General features: G+C 36.9%; 1 protein-coding gene across 5 annotated transcripts in view; it reads left to right on the top strand.

Annotated features, from left to right (window-relative positions):
* LOC124166383 (huntingtin-interacting protein 1) overlaps positions 1–25,424 on the top strand; it is a 123,138-nt gene that overhangs the window by 92,859 nt on the left and 4,855 nt on the right. For 3 of the 5 annotated variants that reach the window (XM_046543904.1, XM_046543894.1, XM_046543912.1), the window contains exons 2-16: positions 14,471–14,534; positions 15,012–15,211; positions 15,807–15,964; positions 16,649–16,710; positions 16,796–16,936; positions 17,922–18,055; positions 18,244–18,479; positions 18,933–19,071; positions 19,758–19,842; positions 19,931–20,019; positions 20,147–20,350; positions 20,866–21,046; positions 21,644–21,733; positions 22,157–22,369; positions 24,061–24,332. In XM_046543904.1, the coding sequence (XP_046399860.1) occupies positions 14,471–14,534; positions 15,012–15,211; positions 15,807–15,964; positions 16,649–16,710; positions 16,796–16,936; positions 17,922–18,055; positions 18,244–18,479; positions 18,933–19,071; positions 19,758–19,842; positions 19,931–20,019; positions 20,147–20,350; positions 20,866–21,046; positions 21,644–21,733; positions 22,157–22,369; positions 24,061–24,332 (2,268 nt within the window). Of the gene's footprint in view, positions 1–602; positions 709–1,358; positions 1,560–14,470; positions 14,535–15,011; positions 15,212–15,806; positions 15,965–16,648; positions 16,711–16,795; positions 16,937–17,921; positions 18,056–18,243; positions 18,480–18,932; positions 19,072–19,757; positions 19,843–19,930; positions 20,020–20,146; positions 20,351–20,865; positions 21,047–21,643; positions 21,734–22,156; positions 22,370–24,060; positions 24,333–25,424 lie in introns of those variants that run through there. The other 2 variants (XM_046543927.1, XM_046543921.1) reach the window with 2 other exon arrangements.

Here is a 25,424-nt window from a genome sequence, read left to right as displayed (position 1 = left end):
GTCAGATGCTCTTAGAAACTAGTTAACGAATTTGTCATTAATCTACCTTCGCTTATGGACATCTAATACATCACTAAAGAGTTATAATTTTTAAATTGCGTCCTTCGCCTAGTATGGCCTCAGTCTGCAATGTATGTAGTTTACGATCACTTTTTGTTCCAATTAATATTCAAATTTACTACTTTGTGGTATTTTATAGTCAGTCTTGGTTTCTTTCGTGTTTTTTTCAATCAGTGGTAATTCTTCAGGCGGCTAACTCACCGAATTGCGAGCTTATCGTGGCATAGATGATCAATCTTTTCATGCAAGCAGGATTCACCGTCTGGACGATAATTTTTCGCTAGCATTAACTCTAAACTCCCCACCCCCCCGTGATGATGGATTTTACTTGCACCTCACTAGCTCGGAAAAAGTGCGTTCTTGCACGTCAAGATACCATTCATGTTGCAAGTTTGTAACATGCTGTACGTGTTTAGTCCAAATAGATACGGGAAAGCTTAGTATAGCCATTAACCGCTGACAGCCACCTTTAAATATTTGCACATGTCGCCTTAGCAACACGATAAATTTTCTCGATTTTATCTTTGTAAACCCATCGTAAACCACGGTAAACTATTTTGGTTCAGGCTGGCACACGAAAATATGAAAGTTTCCGAGTATTTCCATCTTTATCTGTGGATGTGGCTAATGTAACTCGTCATGACATACGTAAGTCTTCCCAAGTTATTTTTGCTTTTTGATCTTCGTGATACCATATTGTCTTCGAAAGTAGTATTCGTTTTTTAAAGAGTCATCTCGCTGTATCTTTATTCGTTTTCCTATTTCGTATTTTGGAAAGGTTTTTTGTTTTCATTCTTGGGTTCTGGTAGTTATGTATGAATTGTTGTGATGGGCTTCTTCATTCATGAGTCATCGTCTAATCCGTTTAAATTTTCGGTGAAGGCAGAGTAGTTGTGAGTGCAGTAACTTGAACTGCCATTTTTTGAACTTTCGATCTCGTGTGGATTATGATTCAATATTACTGGTATCTACAGCATACCCGCTTGTATATAAGTTTCATAAGTATCTTGAAGTTATAGGAGGCATGTAGCCTTGAATTAATAATTTATATTTTCATATTACATTCCTAACCTGGCAGTTAATGTTTTTATCGAGATTGTGAACGTTGAATCAAGAGTTCTGATGCTGGTTTGGTTTTTCTAATTTATGCCTACCTACGGTCGTGTGATCGTCTTGAATACACGTAAAAATTTCATAAGTTCGAAATAGATTTTATCAGGTTTAAATTACGGTTCCTTTTATCATTATTTATCTTTATGGACTTTATCTTTTTTTATTCTTTTTCTTTTGTATTCAAGAATGTCTCCTTCAGTTTGAGTATCAAATACTCATTTTCTAAATAGCTGTGCCTTGATAACGGAAGCCATTATTTGATCGTGAGTGGGAGGAGAACGTTGACGAAGTGTAAAATTGAGGAACGGAGGAGTGTTACAAAAGCTAGAATGTTCCTTACGATTAAATGAAGCTACTGGGATGAAGTTTCTGAATTTCAAATGGAGGTAAATATTTTCATGGCCCTGGTATATGCCCCCTAAAATTTCGAGAATATAACGTAAATTTTAAATGAGTAATTCATCGCAAAATAATGACTGGTTTAGCAGGAGTGGTGTGATCCAGTGCTTAATTTCGGCCGGAATGCGGCGGAGTCGTTCCGGCACCTCTCAGGGTAGATTGGGTCGTGCCCAAAAATTTCATCTTTTTTTTTTCATGTTTGTTAAAACATAATTCCTCATTGTAACTTTTATTAAAAGTTTCAAAAAAAATCGGAAGCTTTAGGTGGTAGCTAATATTTGAAGATCGTGATGATTAAATTTCGTTGATATCGTAAAATCGTGTTGATAAAAATTAAATTGATTGGTATGCGTTCTGGTACCAAAAATTTTTTAAATGGCTGGGTGACCTATTGAAAGGTCAAATAAGCAATAATAGAAGCCATGTACATTCAAGCGAATTTTTTATGGTAAATGGTAGTACTTTTGTCATGTTGTCTAACTTTTGCACTGTAGATAGTCGAATCATGTCCATGAAGTGTTTGTTTGCGAGTGGTCTCTTCTGATCCTACTGATACAGCAGCATTTGATGATTCGGTTGAATTAACGTCAAGGTTCCTTTCTTAACGCGTGAGGCTGCTCAATTGGAAAGTATCCATGGCCATCGCACCCGTTAACCTCTCTATCTATCCCTCCCGTTCAGGACGAGAGTGCCCATCGACCCGTTTGTGTCCCTTCGGCCGTTGGACAGGCTTCCCGAATCAACAGGGCCACATTTGTCCTGGCCCACAAGGCTCTCCCTCCTACCTCTCTCTCCTTCGCTTTAACGCTTTCATATGTATTCCGTTGCTGTGTTGATGTCTGAGGCTTGTCACCAGTAACGGATACAGAAAAAACTCGAGGGGGGGGGGCGCAAAAGATATTTTGAGCTACCTTTACTTTTATCGTAGTGAACGAAAATGAAAAGGAGACTTCGTTGATTTCCACTATTTTATTTTGTCCGTACTTTATAGGTAATTTGGTACGGAAAAAATAAATTAGTGGAAATCAACGAAGTCTCCTTTTCATTTTCGAGTATTAACTTCCACGTAGTTGAGCCTAATACAACTGAACGAAAAATAATGAAGTTACATGCAAAGCTTAAGATAGTTCTATTTACATTGATTACACGCATATACAAGACAGTGCTATTTTATGATATGAAAAAGTTACAATTGTGGTTCTACAATGTTCGGCAATGCGGGCAGCCCCACTTGGGGTGAGGGGGCGTGCGCCCTCCATAAGTATCCACCACTGCTTGTCACTGTTGTATTTTGACTTCCCCAATGTTCCCACATGCTGGTACATGTAGGGGAATATGGTGGCCTAGTGAGTAGAGCGCATGGGTTTTGGTCGAAAGATTCTAGGTTCAAATCCTGGGTGAAGCCTTCGGACACCTCAGAACTTAAATCCCCTTTGTGCCCAGAAAAAGAGACTGGCATTCCTTACCCAAAATGAGTGTATTTCATGCACCTGTGGCTTAGACAGCTGCCAAATCTACCCTCACCTATCCAAACCGACGTTCGGGATGAATCGCTGCTTGTGTCCACATGTTTACGAACCTCCTTTTACCTCTGTTTACGAAAGAAATTAACGGATTTCGGTGCATTGTGCATGGACGAATTGTTTGTGTTCCCATGCATTTTTAGGACCGATATATTATGTTGTTCACCCCAAGATATGCGCGCTAGTTCGACATTATTTTTAGTACGTCACGTTTGATGGTTAACAGTAAGAGGCTGTATACGGGCTAATGTGAAGCCGTATGAGGTGGAGGCTTCTTATATTTACAATTTTTCTCAGTCCAAATAAAGCTTATTCCTCCCTTCAACGTGAAATTCTCTTTCAAAAGATTCAGATGAGTACTTCAAGGGCGACAAATTAATCTTAAACCCCAGGGGAACTTTGTGAAGCCGTCATTAACGATCTTAATGCATGCATCAATACTTTTGGGGAAGCGTGTCAGATATGCTTAGTAACATGTGATTATGTATTAAGCGTCAAATCTTCCCAGTAATGCGATGATTTCTTTCTTTGGAAACAAGATATCTCCAGTATTTTATTGGCATTTTTTATATCCATTACTGCATCTTAAGAAGCTGCCTATCACTTGCACCCTCACCATATTGTGATAAGATAATTGTATTCCATCCTCCCTGCGGTCACGTGACGGCATGCCTTGGTTCGCATAGCATCGAAGGCGAACCACAACATCGCAGCATCTCGAAGTTCCGCGGCTATATTTTGCCGCCGAGACTTCTAAGAAGTGGAGAAGCCGTCGGCGTCGTTGGAGCGTGGTATCTCCCGAAGGTTAGCCCGTGGAGGAATCCGTCGCCGACGGTCTTAAAAAGACGCGGCACGTGAGCAGGGAATTGATGCGGGTAAGGCGCGCACGGGGGGGCGTGGCTTTACTCCCACCACGATGCTTCCCTTTCCGGTGGCCAACCCTTTCTCGGCGGCCCAGACCCTTGTCTCCAATTATCCTTGACGTCGTCGCGTGTTTGTTTGTCTTTTCATTTATATCTCGTTTATTTATCGAGTACGTATGTCTCCAAAGGATGAAGTGGACGGAGAAAAGATGGAGCGATGAAGTGCTGGACATGGTTGGTGAGGAAACTACACTTACAGATTGGATAATGAGGAAACAAAGGGTCTGGATGGAACGCGTGCACAACGGGGAGAGGATTTTAGAAACCGCGTTTGAGGGGAGAATTTTTGGTTTGCGGGGGAGTGGGAGGAAGAGAATGTATAGATAGAACGTAGTAGGCCATCTTGTGGATTGAAAAGGGATGTCCAGTTTGGAGGGTTTAGTTCTCAAAATTACCTATTCAACTGAAATGATAATACGTATCTCTCCCTAAATTATATTGAGCGTATCGGTTAATTTTGGTCATGTTAATATTTCTGGCATCGTGGAGCTGAGCGAGTGCCTAATTATGCATCAAATGATTTAATGGAGGGGCATAGAATATTAGAGAGCGTGAGTATTAATATTCTATCGAAAAGCGCTCACTTTTTGATAAGTGAATCGCTAACTGCAGAAAGGTATCATATACAAGTTGGACGATTTTTGGACGGTTGCACGATCTGTAGCCAACTCTCTTAAAATAATTACTTACTTTATTAGTATGTAATCAAGTTCCTAATGCCCAGTCGTATAGAACATAAATATTTTAAAAATTATGTATGTGGTCTATATGGGTTTACTAGGGTTTTTTCTCTCCTGTAAAGTTATCCAAATTGGACATGATGCCTCTCTGCAGTTAGCGGTTCATGTATGGATGCAGAGGTGTTCATGTATGTATATCGTACCTATAATTTGATTCAGTAAATTGTATGCCTACACCTCGTTGTGACTAGGTATTGTAGCCCTGAGTTCAATGTTAAATAATCATAAATAGTGTTTTCTCGTATTCTTTAGTCATTTATTTTCGACAATAATCAAGGAAATCAGTTTGTTAAGACTATTCTCGATCCCTTTAATTCTGCAAATTCTCGGTTAGATCTTACGATTTTTTCGAAATCAAAGTTGCTTTTCCGATTCGAATGATCGAACCATCCCATTCTCATTTGTTCTTTCTTCTGCGTGGTAACACCCTCAACAGTGCTCCTTAAGAAAATAATTTCGGTAGAAGTAGTAATATATAACTTGATAAATCCATGTTTCACATTGCCTGTGAACGGCAAATTGAACTGTTTGGGCGTAGATGTTCTTTGGAGATAAAGTTACTGCCATCAACGCTCGTAGTGTGACGGAATAACGCTGTCATAATTATGTTGTGTATTTATTGCAAACTGTTTTGGAACGAATGGAAATAACGGCTTAATGATATTTTTTCTCGGTATTTCGTTTGATGCAGCAATTTGATAACCAATAATCAAAGAAAATTCCCGATGTTCATGTTATAATCAATATATGGATTCTTGTTTACTACTCCGAGAGGAAAATGGAAAGTTACGGGGCAAACGAGACTTGTCGTGCGTAGACGGGAGAAATGAGGACTAGAAGTGAAATGAAAGACGTGAGTGAAAGCGCACGAAAGCGATAGTGGTTCGTGATTAGCTCCGCATAAGCGCCCATCGGTTTTTATAGAAGAAGGTACCATGGGTCGAAAATCGGTTCCGGAAGTTCGGTAATGCGTTGTCGTCACCCCGAATTCCAATTATTTTGGTGGATCTGCTTGGCCATATTGTTCAGTGCAAGCGAATTTGTTGCTTATTCAACGTACTTTTCCCCACTGATCAATGTACCCGAATCCCTATGGCTCTTCTCTCGCAGGTGACCTCGAACCCAGTCCTCGCGACTACTAATAAAGATGCATTGTTCCCCATTAGTTTATTGAAGCTCAAGGACCCCAATTCGTAACTCTCTATTCTTAACGCGGAACATTTCGATACACGACTTTTAAGTGAATCTCTTGGGCAGAATTTTTTTCATGTGAAAATCATGTGTAAATTTGGTAAAGGTAAAAGTTGTGAGTGGAAAATCCTTTCCTATAAAACATTGAATGGTATCTAATCATCTCGTACCTTTCTAATGCTATTCGGATCATGTATCGGTAGTGACAAATTAAGTCGTCATTAAGCTGTAAGCATTTTTGTCTTGGGATGCCATGGTAGTAATTTATTAGATTTCTCCATCTTATACAAATAAGATAAATGTTAGTTCTATTCCCCCTGAGCCCATGTTCTTTTTATTCCTCTGTCGATTTACTTTTCTTCTAAGTTCTGGTGGTAGTGAATTGTAATTTTATTAACTTTTTATTCATTATTTTACCTTATACTTTTTTTCCTTTCTCCACTTCATGCCCGTGTTCATTTATCGGTGGATTTCGTCATTTTTTGCAATTAAACCTGAGGCACGGATCTAAAATGTTTCCAAAGGTCAATCCCGTGACTGTAATTCGGGTTTAAAGCTGATACGTAAGTTATAAAGGCTTTCTGGTTTTTATGATCCATAATTTTAACTATTGAGGGCCCGCATTTAAACTTTTGCGACTTCCCACTACCATATTATTTTTACTGTGCTTTTCTCCTTTATTTTCTAGTTAACTGTTAAATGGCGGCAAAAATCCGATTTGTACTTGCGGCGGACTATTTTTTGATAGCTTCCTTTCCTATTATGCGCACACCCCCCTTGACATCACTTTCATTGTTTCGATCAGACTCCTTCCTCTCTTTCTTTAATTCATCCTTGGCATTTCCATTCGCCGCCATTCCTTCAATCTTGTTCACAAGAGCATTCCGGCGAAGTATTGTTTATATACTTGGATTCCATTTAGAGAACCAAAAATTTCCGATCTTTATCCAATGCTTATGAGAATGCCTTTGAAATCAAATCACCGTTTCCTTTCCAAGGTCAACGGTGTTGATAGTTAAACGGCATTACCTTCACTTTTACGGCAAACGTCTTTACTTTTACCAAACGGCTTTACTAGTTTTCCCTAGATTGATTTACAAGGTTCATGAAGTTGACAAAACGGCTAATTTTACGGTGCGCGGCTTCATATATTGCACTGCCGTGTCTACATGTTTAAACTTTTCATAAAATAAAAGTAAATCAGGACTTAAAATGAAATTGCCTTTCAAAGGACGCATTAATCATTATTGTATCATGCACTTAGACCCAGATATATATTTGCAATGTTCAGCGGCACATCATTTTGACGCCGATAGTAGCTCTATGGATCTTTGGGTGAATACTTAATGCTAGCAGGCCAACCGGCGTTGCTCGGGAAGGATTAGCATCCGGAGAAGTGGGGAACTTAGAACTTGGATTTCATAATTAAATAGGAATTTTATGTTTTCTCTTTGAGCGTGTCAAGAGGTGTGCCTACCCGGCAGGATGCCCAAGCGCAGATGTTGTATGACGTGACGTAACAAGCGGTAATTGGAAAAAAAAACACTAAGGACTCGTAGGTCGCGACCGAAAGTAGCACTACGAGGTTTGGGAGCATGAGATGCACTTATGTAATACACTGGTCGCAATCCGTGCGGCTGTATAGAAACGCATAGCGGACAAACAAACTGTCATCCTCTTTTATACTTTATCTCTTTAACCTCCCTCCACTTCGATTAATTTTCTGAATACCGTGCTCCTATTCTCCATTTATTTTTTCTGTGGTTCTCTTGTAAATGATAGGTAGTGAAATGATATTTTGTAATTTGTAATCAACGTAGAACCATGAAATAAAATGTAATTATTAAACGTATAGAACACAGCTATCGCTACTCGAATGAAATCATTTTAATGCTTCCAATGCATCATGACTTATGAAATATGAATTATATATGTATGCTATGAATGTTTTAACATTTTTAAGCTTTAAAAATAATTATACTGATCCTCTAAAGTGCTAAACTTGTGAAAATCCGATGACGAGATACGTTCGTCATTACGCGGTTTGGCATCGCAAGTTCATGACGAGCTAGACTCTTCATTACAGCGGAAGGGGTTAAATAGATAGGCAATAACTCCATTACCGATGGGAGCGAGTGCTAAATGAAGTTTGTCGGGTGAAATAAAGTCTGTCCTTTTCCTTGGCTGCGGCCGATGCGTCGTGACAGCGACCAGTGTTCCTTGGAGTCGTCTGAGAACCCCGGTCAATAGCCTGGGGACTAAGTCGACGAACTGCCTCTCTTTCAGCGTGATTATGTAAACTATCAATTTGAAGGAAAAAAAGAGATTCCGCCGAAGCGTCCCTTGCGGTTGTAGATCGACGCCTCTGGTTTTCCAAATTATTTTAGAGTGATTCGACAATAAACACTTCACTACTGTTGTCAAACAAGACAAGCATGTTTGGGTGTAAATTAACCTGGATTCCGGCAGGGAAAAGAATGGTAAAAAATATCAGAAGAGCAAACTTGAAAGCTGTGAAAAGGGAAATTGCGAAATCGTCGATGTTTATTGCTTGATGTCAGCCAAGATGTCTGTGTCTTGAAATCGTATCATTTGACTGGAAAATTTTTACGTTTCCATATAATTACTTCAGTTTGTTGTTTTTTTTCGATTATAGTGGGGGTCAAGCTCGTCGATATATTGTTTACATCTCAGCATTGAGTGGCATTCTTGACTCATCTTCAGTCATCTTGTTTTGTGTTGTTTACCGTTGACGTTTATTTGGCTGGAGAGACATTCTTCACTGAACGGTTGTGCCATCTTAGTTTCGAACTGGTGAGAATTAATGTACTTCTCTTCAATTTCCAAAATTATTGCTCTAAGATAGCGTTTGTGGATTACTTGTGAGATGTCGAATGTTTGGAAAGGATTGGGATCTATAGTGTTTATCCCTAGGCATAATGTTTGAGAATCTTTTTAGAAAACACGTGATCCATCCAATGATGCGATAAAACTTTAAAACCATGGGTGCTTTTCGTTAAGAATAGACAGTAGTCCATGTATTGCACTTCTTCACTACAAATCCTTTAACATTTCCTCTTTTTTGTCATCAACGAATCCTTTTGCTTCATTTATCGGTCGCGTAAGTGTTTGTACCAAAGAGTAATTATTAGGGATGGTCGGATTGGATACCTCGGATCCAAATATCCGTGGATATTGCCCTTCATCGGATACATCGGGTCCAAAGTCGGAGAAGACATCGGATCTGGATCCGAAACTTTAAATAATAGCTTCAGTGAATGCAACCAAATGCCCCATAATGGTGGAAAGATTTCCGATTCTATCTTCGAATGCGCCGTCGCATGCGATTCATGAACCGCTTTGTTTGAAAGCTCTCGCAGAGGTTACGTAGGAGAATTTTAGCAGTGGAAAATAAAAAAGGCAAAATACGACTGGCACATATTGTGACTCTTCCCAAGAGATTGAACAATAATCGGGGGAATCTCAGCGTAAGGAATTTGAAAATGCATTTGGATCCGAAAATATTCGATCCGAAAGATCCGGCTCCGAAAATCAAGGATCCGATCCGAATCCGGATCCGAAAAAAATCCTGGGTCCGTTCATCCCTAGTAATTATATATTCCTTTCTCTTGACTAGACACTGCTTCCATTTCCACATCCGTGTACTTAGTTATGTTTGGTGTCTTGTATTCCGTAATGAGTGGTTTATGTGTACTTATTAAGTGTAGTTAGCATGGAAAGGCAGAAGAAAATTGTAAATGTGTGGGCTTTCGCGGACTTGAAGATTAATTAGAAGAAATTCATTATTGTAAGCCACTCCTACTCTCTCCCCCTCCACTCCTCTCATTAAACATATCTCCCCCGTAAGCTTCAGTTCCCGGGTTGAATGACTTCACTGAATACGTCTCAGATTTGTCAGAGTGGTACTAACACACATTTTACTACCCCTTTAAATTAGGAAAATTGTGTACCCCATAGTGAATCCATTTAAGTTTGCCAGAGTCAGCGCGAAAGCTACCAAATAGCTGCTGAATGGGAGATGGCATTAAATTTCTGGCTTACACCAGTAGGCTTTCAAAACTGACGGTCTTCACGACATAGATGAAATTCGAATAAATACTTTTCTGGTCGACGGTTAAAAACTGGAAATAATGTACGTTCAATATCCTGTTGGAATGAAGTATTGGGGTAAGAATTCAAGGATCTTACTCCTACTCTAAGTTTATAGAGAGTTGACTTAGGCTTCATCTGGTGGAATTCTATCGTAATATAAATTAAAACTTACTTGAAAGTTTTAACGAATACTTTAAATTTCATTACCTACTCTACCTGTTTCAATACATTTTGTTTGCACCTGACGATAATGAAATATTTATTGAAACCTGTGTGTAAAGAAAATTATAGTAATTGTGGAAAATTGCTAGCAAGTTTTAATTTACAATATCCTACTCTTTAAGGTTGGAATGTTGACGCTGCATGGATGCCATCGGTGAAGACTTTGAATGACTGTGCGTGTGCTTTGTCTTCTTGCCCCACAGTCAGCGGGCCCCTGTTTGAGACGTGTTCATTGCTGTTAGGTTTGCTGAGGATTATTTCAAGGCGCGTCACTTCCGCCCAAGTCGGGGCTGCTGCCTCCTGTCGGCTCCTTGTCCCCCATTTCCTACACCCCGTATATTTATTTGTCTTCACCCCTCTCCATGCGTCGTCACCATACCTCATATTCCGTAGCATTTGTCAACGGTGCCTTCATGTTGTTCAGAGCAGTGGCGCAGCGAGGGGGGGGTTTGGGGGATAAACCCCCCCCCCCTTCCCAGAGCTCAGAGAAATTTTTAAGTTTAATCCATTTTACTTAATTGGATTAATATTACTTATAGAATAATGTAAAAAATTACTAAAATACCCCTCCGAAAGCCGTAAAACTCACCATTGTGAACCATTTATCTATAAAAAAATCCCCAGTATTAGTTGCGCCTAAAAGCCCCCCTAGACTTAATTCCTAGCTGCCCCCCCTGGTTCAGAGTACTAAGAATGAAGTTATGAGTATCTTGACTTCAGGTATCCATTTCGGGAAATTTTCTAATGCGTTAATTTCCGGCTTTAAACGGGCGTTTAAAGTCGGAAATTAACGCATTATATATTATAACGTATTAAATAAAATTCCTTACTTGATCGCTTACTCTTTCACTTTGAATTATTCGAAAATAGCCCGCCATTCACAGACATCCTCTCCGTCGGCGAATGTAATAATGGTAACAATAATAAATATTTCGAAGGGGTTCGGGTTCCTCCCCCGAAATAAAGAGAAGAAAGAGGAAATTAAGTTAGTCAAAATTAAATATCGTGGAGTTTTTATTTTTAAATTTCTTAACCTAGCCTTACATTGATATTTCCGCCCTCCCAAAAAAGTTATCTATTTGCAACTGTCTCATTCATTGTAAGTACGAAATTGGCCTTTCTTCAAGGCTGTAGAATGGATCACCTACATCAGTAATTTGTCTCTTTGCATGGCCCTATGTGGAATGCGCTTCGTTCCTGGCTCAAAGACAAAAACAACGGTGAATGAAAGGCAATTTTTCTTTGCTTGATTATTAATATTTTCTAAAAAAAATTATGCCTTTTATTGGAGTCAAAGAAAGCCAAATTGACTTGCGGAAGGGGTCAGACGTAAGACCTTGTTTACCCTGTGCTGCGGGATGCAGCGGGATGGGTTGTTTTTTACTTTGTTTCCATTCATTCAAAGTAGTTTTTCTCTGGTTTCTAGTTTGATCAGCTTGCTTTGTAATCGAGCTTCTGATGCGCTATTATATCACTTACCTTTTTGCGTAAGTGACCTTGCCTGTGGCCTGCTGCTTCTCTTTTAATTCACTTTCTCCATTTTTGCTTTGAAAATTGTAAAGACTGGTAGTTACGATGGTATTTGGAAGGGGAAAGCGATAGATTAGGTCATTTGCGCTCTGGGGAAAGGTGGACCGAAACCTAGCGTTGTTATTAAGCCTGCTCTTATTGTGAGCGAAAGACGCAAAGAGGGCCACGGCTGAACATCTCACCTGAAGGGCGGAGTGGAGTTCCCTCCAAGAAGCAGTCGAGTAGGGATTGAGGAGTCTCTGAAAAGTCTATTTCACCGCCAGGATCTGAACCAGGGACCACGCGGTTTGAAGTAACACTCTGACAACCACTTATCTAGTGACAAAACATAGCGGGCAAGACAACAGATATTGATTTCGAGGGAAAAACCCGATTACTTTCTTCCTTATAACTATAAATAAATTTCCAGCTTCTCCTTGACAACTTTTGATGGATACTATAGCAAATGAAGATGAAAACAGAAAGATAATTTCAGAGTGCAGTGACTTAATGTGAAAAAGTTAAATAAAATGGCAACCTTCCGAGAGTTCCTATTGACCCAAAAAGTCTATTTAGCAGCTCTCTTCTATTTTTTTTTTTAAATTATTCAGTATTTTGTTATGTAAAGAGAATTTGAAAAATGAAATTTAGCGAGTGTAAAGTGAAAAAAGTGCCTCAAGTGAGCGATTTTAACCGCTGCGAGTTTTCATGAAATTCACTTCTTTGCTATTAAAAAATAATTAACATTATAAACCACATTAACCGAAAAGACTCGGTGCTCATTTTCGAGTGCCTTAATTTTAATTGACGTATTTGGCCTGCAATATCCCTCGTAAAATAAAATGCCAGCATTTTCCTTCACTCTTCCTTCCTGGAATCGTTTCCCCGAAGCGGATTTTCCGCTTATCTCCCGGTCCCTCCTTACTCTATCCCATCTTCCCTTGCTTTCCCCGAAGGCTGTCTTCGTAACCTCCCCTCATTCCGCTGCAGCCGCTTCTCGTGCGCTGCTGCTCGTGGACTGGGAAAAAATCCTGTTTTTCCGCCTTTCACGCACGACCAATTTCATCGTATCCTCCGCGGATAGGTTACCGTGGGAGAGTGGTGGATGTTTGTGGCGATGGTAGTGGGAAGGTCGTGATTCCCCCACGCCCCTCTCTTCGTGTGGGAGGCCGAGGAATGTAAGTCGGAATTCCGGGAGTGGTATTTCTTTCGGGGTCTATCGCTGTTAACCCTTTTTGTTTGATCCGTCACCAGGTATTTCCTCTCCGCTCGACCATAATGGACTCCAAGCAATCTTGACACATTTCGGACGGATAATTAAAGTGCGCGTGACGTCATGAACTTATATGAATAAGGCCGTCGATGTTTCGCCGTGAATAGTTTGAGAAAAAAGCGACGGATTGAACGATGAAAAATGTATCTCTCTTTATTTTTCAAACATTATCACTATCGGCATTTTTAAATAAATAGATAATGAACGATTTTAATTTCATAAATAGATAATGAGCCCATTCGGTGAATTGTTTTAACAAAGTTCATCCTTCAACCACGTTTGTTTAGAGAAAAAATTATTTCTACTTCACCCCCCTTCTTCCTGAAATGTATCCCCTCCACAAATAGACCTCCTCCAACCTTCCTCCGAAAACATTTTCTGCATACAGCCTTGTTCATTTTGATCCCGTTGGCCTAGCATCATAGAATACTCAAACTCCTTAAATTTTAACATGCATTATTGGAGACTACTCGAGGCATTGTTTCGCCATGCTTCTTTGCTCTCTTATTTTTCATGAAGCATTGGATTTTTGAGTCTGCAATTGTTCAATAATTAATTAATTTATCTAGGACTTTTCTGGGGGCCAGAGCAAATATTGAGCTCCTTGTAACAGGCGTGCAGCTAGGAATTAAGGATAGGGGGAGGTTAGTCGCAACTATTACTGGGGTTAAGGAATACGGGAGATGCAGGTGCCCTCTCCAGAAAATATTTAAGATAAATTGTGAGTTTTATGGCTTCATGAGGGATATTTTATAAATCCTTACGCTATTCTATAAGTAAAATTTATCCAATTAAGTAAAATGGATTAAAGTTTAAAATTTCTCTGAGTTCTGGGGTGGGGGCCTGGGGTTTATGATCCTGGGGCTACTGATACTAGTCTTTGGAATCCAAATCCCAGGTGAAGGCCTCTTCACATTCACCATCAAAACTCTTTGAAGTACGAGGTGGACTGTAGAAATGAATGGGGGCCCCTACCCTTAACATGTGAATTTTTGTGTTTGTGCTTGTGGCAGAGTCTACGATGAGCTCCAACTACACTTACACTATCCAACCTTCTGGTTGAATCAGTGGGAAATTCACTTTACAGGTGGACCTTTTAAGTAGCAATTATTTGGTAAAAGTATCACACTGGAAAGGTTTTCTTTTATTTTATGTATTAAATTTGGACCCATTTCAAAACTGGTAGTTTCATTCGTCCATCATTTGATATTCATTTTAACTACTGCTAATTTCTCATCACTGCATTGCTCATATTTTTTTGTTAACGTCACTTTATCTTGATGTCACCGTTTCTTACATAGTATCACTGACTCTGCTAGTAGACCTTATGTAAGGCAATTTTAGTAAGAATTTTATTTTTCAAAAGGTTATGGAGTCTAAAATTGAATTTCTTTTCTTTTACAGGGCATCAGTATCAGCAAGGCCATTAACCAAGTTGAAAATCCAGTGAAGGAAAAACATGTGAGGAGTATCCTTTTAAACTTAATCATATTTTTGTATGTGAATTTGGCACATGAATATCTTGGTCCAATTTAATATATTTTTTATTAAAAGTGCATGATTATTTTATTTGCCAGTCATGATGGAGATGTGGTGAAGTCCTTGCCTACCTAACCAAAGGTTGCAGGTTCGAGTCCTGCTAAGGTAGTTTGCCTCCGTCTAGGGCATGGATGTTTGTGATAGTGCATCATAATTGATTGTTAAAATTCCCTAATATAAATGCCTAAAATTTATTGTTTTTGTGGAGGTGGAGATAATTAAATATGCTGAGTAAGCCATGTATACCCTTAGGTTTCTTTTCTCAATTCTTTGTGTTTTAATCAGTGTGTTCTATCATTAAAATTTTGTGTAAAATTCATTATTACAGCATGGATGACTAGTTTTTATGGCATATTATATTAATGTGAAATATATTTATAATAGTATTTCCTTAGCTTATGATCAGGTGCCATTATTGGCACATTCCAGGAGAAGGGAGGAAACACATTCTGGTCATGTGTGTTGAGGCTACCTCTTGAAGATAACAGAATAATAGCATGGAAGTTCTGTCATGTGTTACACAAGGTATTGCGTGAAGGGCACCCACAAGTCATTCCTCACTCACAAAGATACAAGAGGAAAATTGAAGATATCGGAAAACTGTGGGTAAGTGGTAACTGTAAAGATCATAGGTCAGGGCATTAAAAATTCCTGTTTTGTAGTCATGATAATGCAGGAGATCAATATTTTATCAATGTATCAATCAATCATTTTTTTAAATTCAAGGTTGTAAATTAAAATTTCTTATGATACAATCTAGGGCAGTTTAAGATCAGTTTATTACAAAATATAATGTAGTAAAATATGTCATCCTTCATTTATTGATGCTTCCTCTGTGTTAGTCTTTGTTAATGTTTGGTTGTTCAGAACCTTAGTTTAGAAAAAATTCTACTCTTTTCAATGAAAAGGAAAATTGGATAGAATAATAATAATGTTTAGAGGTGTATTAATAGGGCCCACTTCTTTCCTCATCATGAAATCTGATTTTTAGCCATTCTAAAAATAATTGTGGAGTGGAATTCCTTCATTACAAATTTTTTAAATAGGAAATTTGAATGCTAAAATAATGCATGTAATCTTTCAATTTGTAGGAGGGACATGTTTTTTTCCATCAGATGAAATTAATGGCATCTTTATCTGTATGTTTATCTCTTTAAGTGAGTGGGTCTTTGAAATAATATTGGCTTTTCATTCTTTCCAGGGCCATCTAAAAGAAGGATATGGAAAACTCATTTACCATTACTGTCGTCTTCTCAAAATGAAGCTAGATTTCCACTCAAAGAATCCAAGGTTTCCGGGTAACCTTCAGGTCACAAAAGAAGAATTGGAAAGCATCGGTGAAAATGACATAAACAATTAGTATGTTGTATTTGCCACATATTTTCCCTGTGTAAATCATATAATGACCCAGATTGGACAAAGTTATTAATACAAAATCTTTTCAATACTTTTGTCCAGTTAGTAATTGTATACCTACTTATATTGTTGGAAGCCCTAGTGTTCATCTTTCCTCTGGCCTATTTGGTACCATTATTACCTTTATTGCATAGGATAATTAGGCATATTTCTTTCTGTTGGAAATCAGTTTGCCCTTGACTAGCCATCAGCAATTGTGGCGTGTGGTTGTTAATAAAAATTTAGCCAGGCCACAAATCTTTTAGTTATTACTTAATTTTACTGAATAGATTGTGAAAATGGTGAGCATGCATTGATTTAGCATTCCACATTGATTATTTTGCTTTTTTTCAATACATCATGAATATGCTAGTGCTTAAATTCTGTGTAGCCTACATAATTTAAGTTAGCATCCATTTTATCTTTTAGTCATTGTTCCCCATGTATCCAACATTTTTCTCACTTTTCCATTATAATTCAAGATAATTCTTTGAAAAATTTGGTTCTCCATTTTTTCATGATAAATCTTTCATTGAGATGAAGATATGGATAAATTTAAATTTGCATATTTTTAATTTGGAATACACGGAATTTCTTTGGTCAGCTCTTTGTGCATTTTACTAACTGCCATTGAATTATGTCTTTCAGCTTTCAAATGTCTGTTGAGATGTTTGATTACATGGATGAAATATTAGCTCTCCAAGCTGCAAGTAAGTTATCTTTGTTGATAAGGTTGAAGCTTTCATCAGCATTGTGATCCAACCCATGTATGATATGTAAAACTTTTTATTCCAGTCTTCGGGTCATTAGATATGTCAAGGGCAAATTCAATGACATGTTCTGGGCAGTGCAGACTGGCACCTCTCATTCCCTGCATACAGGACTCTTCCCAGCTGTATGATTACTGTGTCAAGTTTTTATTTAAGTTACATGCAAGTGAGTTATTTCAAGGCATCATCCTTACCTAATTGTAGTCTGTGTAATGTTATTTTTTTATGGCCATAGATTTAGTCCATTGGGTGAAGTTATTCTGTGCATTCTGACTTTGATTTAGTATTCATTTGACATCCATATTTAACCAAAAACGTGTTATCTCGTATGATGTGAGGCACGATATGGTGGAAGTTCTTAATATTAGTAAAATTAGGCATTGCAATATTTCCACTGAGTTTTATGATGACACTACTCATTCCATCGTTACAAACAGCATTATCAAGTGTTGATAATGTTGTGGACACTTGATAATGTTGTTTGTTACAACGAAATGGGTAGTCATAATAAAACTCAGTGAAAATATTGCAATGTCTAATTTTAATAATAAAAAAATTTGTTAACCCATTCGCATCCACAAGTGTACTGGTATGTGGCCTGAAGCTGGCCACAAACACTACAAAAGTACCAGTGCGCAGAATCTATCAGTTGATCCTGCTGCTATCTTATGAGTTTTTTTGTAAGTTTTAGGCTAGATAGTGTACCTGATAGTAGCTGCCATCTAGTGACTATTCAGAAAATTTTTTCCATTGTGAATCGCCTTAGAAATTTTTATACTTCAACCAGATGTAAGAGCAGCTAACTCTTAACAGCATATCAAAATTTGGTCAAAATCAGTCAATAAATACTCTATTTAAACAAACACTACAAATGTTTTCAAGTTCTTTAAAAGTCAGCGGTGTTTGGGGTAAATTTAAATCCTGGGGGATGGATGCGAATGGGTTAAAATCCAAATTTCCTTTTCATTTTTACTAATGATTGCTGCTTATTATCTCTTGTACATATTTTATGTTTGGATTTTACATTTTTTTAGAATTTTTGAAAGTTTACAAAATAACATGCGTATGTGTATGAGATTAATGTACACTTATAAGTTTCTGAAGGTGTTACAATAGTACTTAATGCGATTTCTACTCGTCTCACTTTATAGGTCTTCCTTCAGACACATTGAAAGGACATCGAGAGAGATTTCTCAAACAATTTAGGGACCTGAGACAATTCTACATCAGTGCCAGTAATCTACAGTACTTCAAAAATCTAATACATATACCTTTTCTTCCAGAGGTATGTATTTCTTTAAGTTTTAATGTGCAAATGAATGTGCATATACAGCAGATAGGGATAAGGTCTCATTTGTCTCAGTTCGTCATCTCTCCATGCTTTTCCCATATTTTTAAAATTCTTTGTTTAAATTTAAAATATATTTTATGGATTGAAATCAGTTTTATAGAAAACTTTTTTTTTTCTGACAGTCTCCTCCAAATTTCCTGGTTCAGTCCGATCTTGGCACCTATGTTACTCCTGTGGTAATTCTACCTCGGCAGCCTCCTGAATCATCAATGTCAACTGATGTGATGGATAGTGGAGGTGGAGCTGAGGCTTTAGTTAACTTAGATGCAACATCAGATTCAAGTTCAACTACAGGTGAACTTGTGGACTTGGGTGGTGCTCGCAATGGTTCCATATCACCTGATATTATTGCGCAGAGGTAATAACATAACCTTTTCCTGTTTCTATAAATACGTTCATAATTGCTGTAGGGGCATCAAGTTTTAAAGTTCTGTCATTGACAGCAGTTAGAAATTGATTACTGTGTGCCTCTTTTATATCAGATTTTGGTGAAAAAATGTATTCCAGTAAAATCAGGATTAAGTTCATGTTTACTGTAATTTTTGATTGCATATTTCAATTGAGTATTTGTTTCCTATGCAAGTTTGACTGAATCTTTTAATTTATTACATCCTTTAGTTCTAAAAAATTAATTGGGCCTCAGATAATAAAAGCTTGGTCAAAAAATATCCAGCTCTGTCAATTTTTAAACACTATTTTGTTAACAGCATTTTGAGTGTACAAATCTACAAAACTTGTATCCTTCTGTCGTGGGTCTTGACTTTTAGTAATTTCTAAGTAAGATATAAAATTTTAATTTTTCTCTTTGCAGAGACAGTTTAATAGAACAACTACAGGCAGAAATAGCGAGACTTCGAGTAGAAAATCAAATGATCATCGCTGAGTACAAAAGGAAAGTGGAAGAACTCAAACTTCGTATTGTACAACTTGAAGATGCCATCTCAGCAAAGGTGGGGAAAATGAGTCATGTCTCTTTTATGGCACATTATGATAGTACATATATATTTGTTTTTGGTTTTCTTCGTAGACCATTGTGGAGGCTAATGGATCAAATAAAAATTTTAGTTATACAGGATAACTTTTAGCTCCTGCTATTAAAAACAGCATAGTATATGAATAACACATGTCTTAAATATGTTCATATCCATTGAAAGCAAGTCAGACTTCTTTATAAAGAATTTAACAATATTTTTAATGGATAAATATCTTTAGTAAATATCCTTATTAACATTAATTGGGAACATATATTCCAAGTCTTGCATTGTATTTATTGATTAATTAAAGCTTGCATTTGAAATTCCTATTTCCAAAAGTTGTTTCGTGGTTGCAAATTCAATGCAAGTTGCATGGCATTGTACATAAAATTAGCATTATCTTCTATTCCGAAAGTTTAAATTTAGTATTAATGATTACTCATTTCCTCTCAACAGTTTTGGTTTTAATATGGTGCTACGGTGGAAGTATTATTGTTAGTAATATCACATCTTGTTGTTGTGGATTGTACTTTTCCAGACTTATTACATTTTTTATTTTTTACAATTTACCATTTAGCTTATGGTGAATTAAGGAATTTTATTATAGTGAGGGAAAATTATCACCATGTTTAATTGTCATTAATTTATTTACTCTTGTGCAGGATAATGAACTTCTTCAAGAAAGACAAGTTAAGGAAGATTTATTACTCCAAACGGAGGCTGTGGAAAAGTTTCAGGAAACTGAAAGTGAGTTTTTTGTAGAATGGGAAGTGAGATATTTATTTCTGGATTCCTTATTTTTGAACGTCTTCTTATGTGATTTTTTTCTTTTCAGAAAAAGCGAAGGGCTTAGAAGAAAAGTTCCAGAAACTGAAGGATGTTTATACTAAACTCCGAGAAGAACACATACAGCTGCTTAGACAAGTGAGTTTATTACATGAGCTTATTTAATCCCATTTTTCCCAGATAAATTTTTAATGCATGATTCCTATGTTATTTTGATATATTTATGTATCTTGATTAGAATTCTAAGTCCAAAATTTAATTGCAGAAAGCAGAAGTGGACAAACAATTGACCGTTACCAAGGCATCATGTGAGGAAGCAGAAAGGCTCAGGATATCAGCAGATGCAAAGCTTAAGGAGATAGAGAATGATAGACTTAATATCCAGCAGTCTCTTCAGCAATCAGCTAGTCAAGCAGATGATTTGAAGGAATTGGTTGCTGCCAAGGAATCTGTTGAAAAAGAGAAAGAAGTAATTTACACTATTTTTTTATTTTCTTAATTTCTGGCATAGTCACTGCCCAATCACTGTAGTCCTTTGGTAGCCTATTGGTTAGAGCACTGAAATCAAACACATCCAAATATTTCATTTTCAAATCCAAGACAAGCCTTTTGGACACCCTTGTGAATATGCCTCACAGTATTGTTTTCTGTTTATTGTGAAGTAATGCCAAATTGGTACATATTACTTTACGGTGGCTCCGAGAATGAAACTGTCTTTCATACCTTGAATTTGTGATATTCACATGCTAATGAATCAGTGTGGGTGAGCTCTACCCTCTCTAATTATTTAGGTTCATGAACTTAAATGAAGATACTTGGTATTCAGGGTTTTACATAACACCGTACATATCTACATATTGCAGTCCTGTTCCAATCAATGTAGTTCTTGGCATTTCTTTTAATTTTTTGCATTAAATATATTTCCCATTTTTATTTATTATCCTGATTTATATGTAATGTAAAATAATTATTTCTTATTTTCAGGCTATTTCCAATAAACTCGATTGGGTTTTGGAAGAGAAAGCAACAGTGGAAGGAGAATTGGTTGATCTCCTTGCTCAAAAAGAGGCCCTAGATGTGAGATTAGAACAAGAGCAGAAGGAGCTGAAGCGAATGCAAGAGCTCTCTGAAAATGAAATGATAACCAGGATCAGGGAGTTTATAGGTTAGGAAATAAAATTTTAGCTGTCATTTTTGCCATAAAATTGCAAGTAACATGTCTTCTCATACTGAAGTGGTGCACAAAAATGATTGGGGAAGTATTGTACCATGATACTGAATAAATTCGGTCAACCTGTTATTTATATTTTTATATAATATATATAATTTATGATATTCATATTGTAAAATCAGGAATAACTCTTAACCTGGGGTCTTAATGGTAGAAGCAGGGGGTTTTTATGGACTTCCCTTGGTGTGTCACTATGTATAGCTAGAAGTTTTCCTCATGTAATTTGGTCATTATAGGTTTGAGTCATACATATTTGATATCTTGATAAGATATCAAATATGTATGACACAAATGAAATCCCTTCAAAAATTTGTTTTTATAGGAGATTGATTTTCATGTTGAATATATTCTGTGTACATATGGGACTTCATCAATAGTTTTTGTTATATCATAAGTTCTATGCATAATTTGAGAAAAAAATTGCTCTAACCAGGAGGCCATGAAAAATGATTTATTGTGTAACTTTTATTTCTGTTAAATTTCATTTCACTTTCTTATTATGATTGACGTGAAAAAATATCTTCATTGCAGAATCTTGTATTACTGAAGCTGAATCCATACTTCGGAGAGCACTCCATGAAATGGATAATCCTGCATTTTCTGCTGTTACCTGTACACCAGGTATATTTGCACTGAAAATTTTTTTCTTTGTTTCTTCTTGTACATACTATAACTCAGATGGAAATTTTAAAATTTACTCAGTATTTTCATGGCTTTTGTAATGCCGCTAGAATTGTTGTGAAAAAAAAGTCTTTTTTTTTAGGATTTTGTGGATGTATATGTAAATAATTTACGTCAAATAAGTGATATAGTATTTTGGTCATCAAATATGAGTGGAATTATTAATTTTGTTCTCCAGCTGAAGAGTGCTTCATTGAACTGTCCTGTATTAAAAAATAAAAACTGTGTTTCAATGTATATTTAAGAAAACAGAAAATTTTTGTATTCTTTCTGGTATTGGTTGTCAGTTACATATTATTTTTTCAATGCACAATTTCATAATGTTGATAACTTTATAACATGTTCTTTCCATCACCTTTGCAGACTATTTTGGACGCCTTGAAAGTCCTGTCACACGATCCCTTGAGTGCACCACTGATTCTTATAGTGCATGTTACAAAGACAAATCTACACCTTCTTCTAAATCTGTGAGGGAATTCCTAAGATGCACTACACAATTTTCCAATCTAATGGCAGACTTTATTATCAGAGGACAGGCTACATCAAATTCATCAGCCAACATTGAACAGGGCGAACGTGAGTGAGATACATTTTTCATTATGATTAGTATAGTTTATTGCATTTACATTTTTGGAATCCATGCAGGTATTGTAAATCAATTTCTTATTTTAAGTTAGATATTGTGTTTATTTGGGTAATTAGCAATGGGATTTGTGTGGAATTGTCACGAGAAAAATTTTTTGTAATAAACCTTCAAATAATTCATTTCTGTTGCTTAACTTATGCTCTTTTCAGTCATGGTTCCTCATAAAATATTTTATGTTCCGATTTTGTAATGGGATAGTGAAAATTTTATTTTTAATCTAATAATGTGAAGGGAATGAAGAGTACATTCTTATGCTCTTTTATACCTGTTGCTGCGTACCAAAAATTATGAGGTTTGGATATGAATTGATTTCAATGGGTGATGAGATGGGAAACCACGTATGTACTGTTCTACTGAAAAATGATCGTTATGATTGGGGTAGTTCAACAGGCAGAATCCCTCTAGGGTTCATGAATAGAAATTGTTTGTTGCAAAATAATATCATTCACTTTAATTTTGAAGAAAGGAAAATACCTTCATAATAGCAAACTGAAATTAGATTTTTATCCAAAGTAATAATTTGCAACTCTAAACTTGTTTAGATTTATTCAGGACACCTTTTAGGTGAAGAAATCAAAAATCCAAATAACTTGCTTGTGGAGTAATGAAAATTAAAATAAATACGATAAAACCTGGGAGTACTGAAATTTTCTTGACATAAGTACTTTGAAGTTACTGAGAGAACTGATGGAGCATTTTTTCGGTGCTTATTTATATGGAAATTATTTTCCTAATGTTTGAAAAAAATTAAAAAACTGATGGTTGAACGTGTTGCATCACAACCTGCTTAGAGGTTGTCTTAACTTTGAAGTACCTATGTCACCATGCCAGTACAGGCGAGTAATAAGAGCTCCATTTGGTTCCTTATGTGGTTTATAGGTCCATAAATCTGCATGTCTGGAATTAAATTTATTTAATTCGCGTGGTAAGGCACAATTCGGAGTTTCGTTTAAAATCCATAAATTGATATTAAATTTTTTTAAATCGCGAAGTAACTAAATAAAAAGAATGGGGATAAAATGGAACAGTGATTTCAAAAATTAGAAGAGAAAAAAAATATTGCCCACACTGAGACTCGAACCCGGGATACCAAATACAGGTTTAGGGAATAACGCCCTAGACAGCACCGCCACGGCCATTGGTGAGAGGGAGCGCTAACTCAAGGGATGTCATGCTGCGTGAAATCTTTACATGCGAATATCTCTCGAACCCGGGCCTATGTGGAAGAAAGCTGTCACACTTTTTCTATCTTACCTATATAGTTTTAGAAAATAACATTCACATCCAGATCCCGAACATCACTTTGGCGATGTCTCCTTGTTAGTAGTAGATTTCATGTGAAGGTATTGCCTGTACAAAACTATTTGCATTCAGGTTTGAACCTCAATATAAAATAATCATTTACTTTACATTTGAGCCTAGTGTCATTAATATTCTGGCTTGTATGTATGTAGAACGTAAAATGAGCACTCCTCAAGTGCTGTTTTTTCAATCTTCCAGAAGGCTTTGCCCAAGCTATGATATGAAGCCTCATTTGTTAGATAATGTAATCCGACAATACCTTCCCCCTTCTTACCCCTTCTTTTTAGCATGTGATAAAGCATATTCATTCGGTCCGCAGGCGTTGCTGGAGCATCTAAGACTGCTGCGAACCAGTGTCTCACCCTCTTAGAAACTATGAAGGAAGGATGTAGGAATAGCAGTAGGAATGAAGATGTTGATATGGATGCTATTGAAAAAGAGGCCGAAGCAGTTAGATTGCGCATAAAAGAGGCTGTTGAATTAGCACATCTGATTGGTGCAAATAATAGTGTAGAAATACACGAAGATCAGGTGGAGAAAGAGTTGGCGGATATTGACAGGGCCATTGATGAAGCAGCTGCCAGAATTGAAGTAAGAGCAATTTTAATTACAATTTCCATAAAATTAAATAATATCTTTAATTATATGTATAAATTATAAATAAATGTGCATAGTACTATCATCAGTACATATTATTTTTTGTCCAATATTTTGAAATTTGGGAATAGCTAATGCATGTACTATCATTTCCAAAAATCGGTGTACACCAATGAAGACTGGTTGAATGAATAAGGAGAAATTCTTGGAAAACTCTTGAGGGCTGGCACACTCTACTATGACTCTTGCTCGTAGAGCTTTTTGTCCCTGAAAATTTGCAATGGGGCTAGAATACCTGTAGTCAAAAAGCATAGTAGTGTCCAAGGAAATGGAAAATGGAGCTGGGGAACCTTGCATCCACACTTGCACAGATCAAAGTTGTATCTTTTTGGCTCCCATTCTGCACGACAGCTCTCCATACCTCTCTAAGTTTCAGTTTATGGTTACAATTTCAATAATTCTTTGATGGATGCATAAGCACTGATGATTTTACTCTCTGTACTTAATGTGGTGATGTCGTTGGAATTATCTTTTGTATTAGTTAGTTAAAAATGTCTGGAAATTACAATTATGACACCAATTTGAATGGTGTTATGTTAGGAGGATACAACTGATGAGTGTTCACTTATTTTTCAAGAAAGTTCAGGATGATAAAAAACTGAAAGTATATATCAATCCGGAGTGCAAAATCATCTAAGCTCGCACACCCCTCCAAGAATTGCAAAAATGTGAAATGGAACTGCATTCACCAGGACTCGATTACGAATTGCACTATTCCTTGACATTTCTTAATGATTTCCACCCTATTAGAGATATCTGACACCTAGTCTGTGGCATCATATCTGAGTAAAGGTAAACTTAAGTCAGAGCCTTGTGAGAGAGAAATAGCTGTTGCAGGGTCTGAGAGCCAGGAAGATAAAACTCTTATCGGTGCAAAGGTGGATGCTAAGTTCTCCAGTTCCACATTCCTTCTACTTGGGTACTTCTATGCTTTTTGATGACAGATATTTTAGCCCATAACATACCACACTTGTTGGTTCTCAGAGTGTAAAAGCTCCTCCAGTGAGGCCCACAGTTCTTATGAAT

This window comes from Ischnura elegans, chromosome 1, assembly GCF_921293095.1.
Source record: "Ischnura elegans chromosome 1, ioIscEleg1.1, whole genome shotgun sequence".
In the NCBI taxonomy this organism is placed as follows: Eukaryota; Metazoa; Arthropoda; class Insecta; order Odonata; family Coenagrionidae; genus Ischnura; species Ischnura elegans.
Note: the sequence above shows the minus strand (reverse complement) of the source record. Positions and strands in the feature narration are given on the sequence as shown.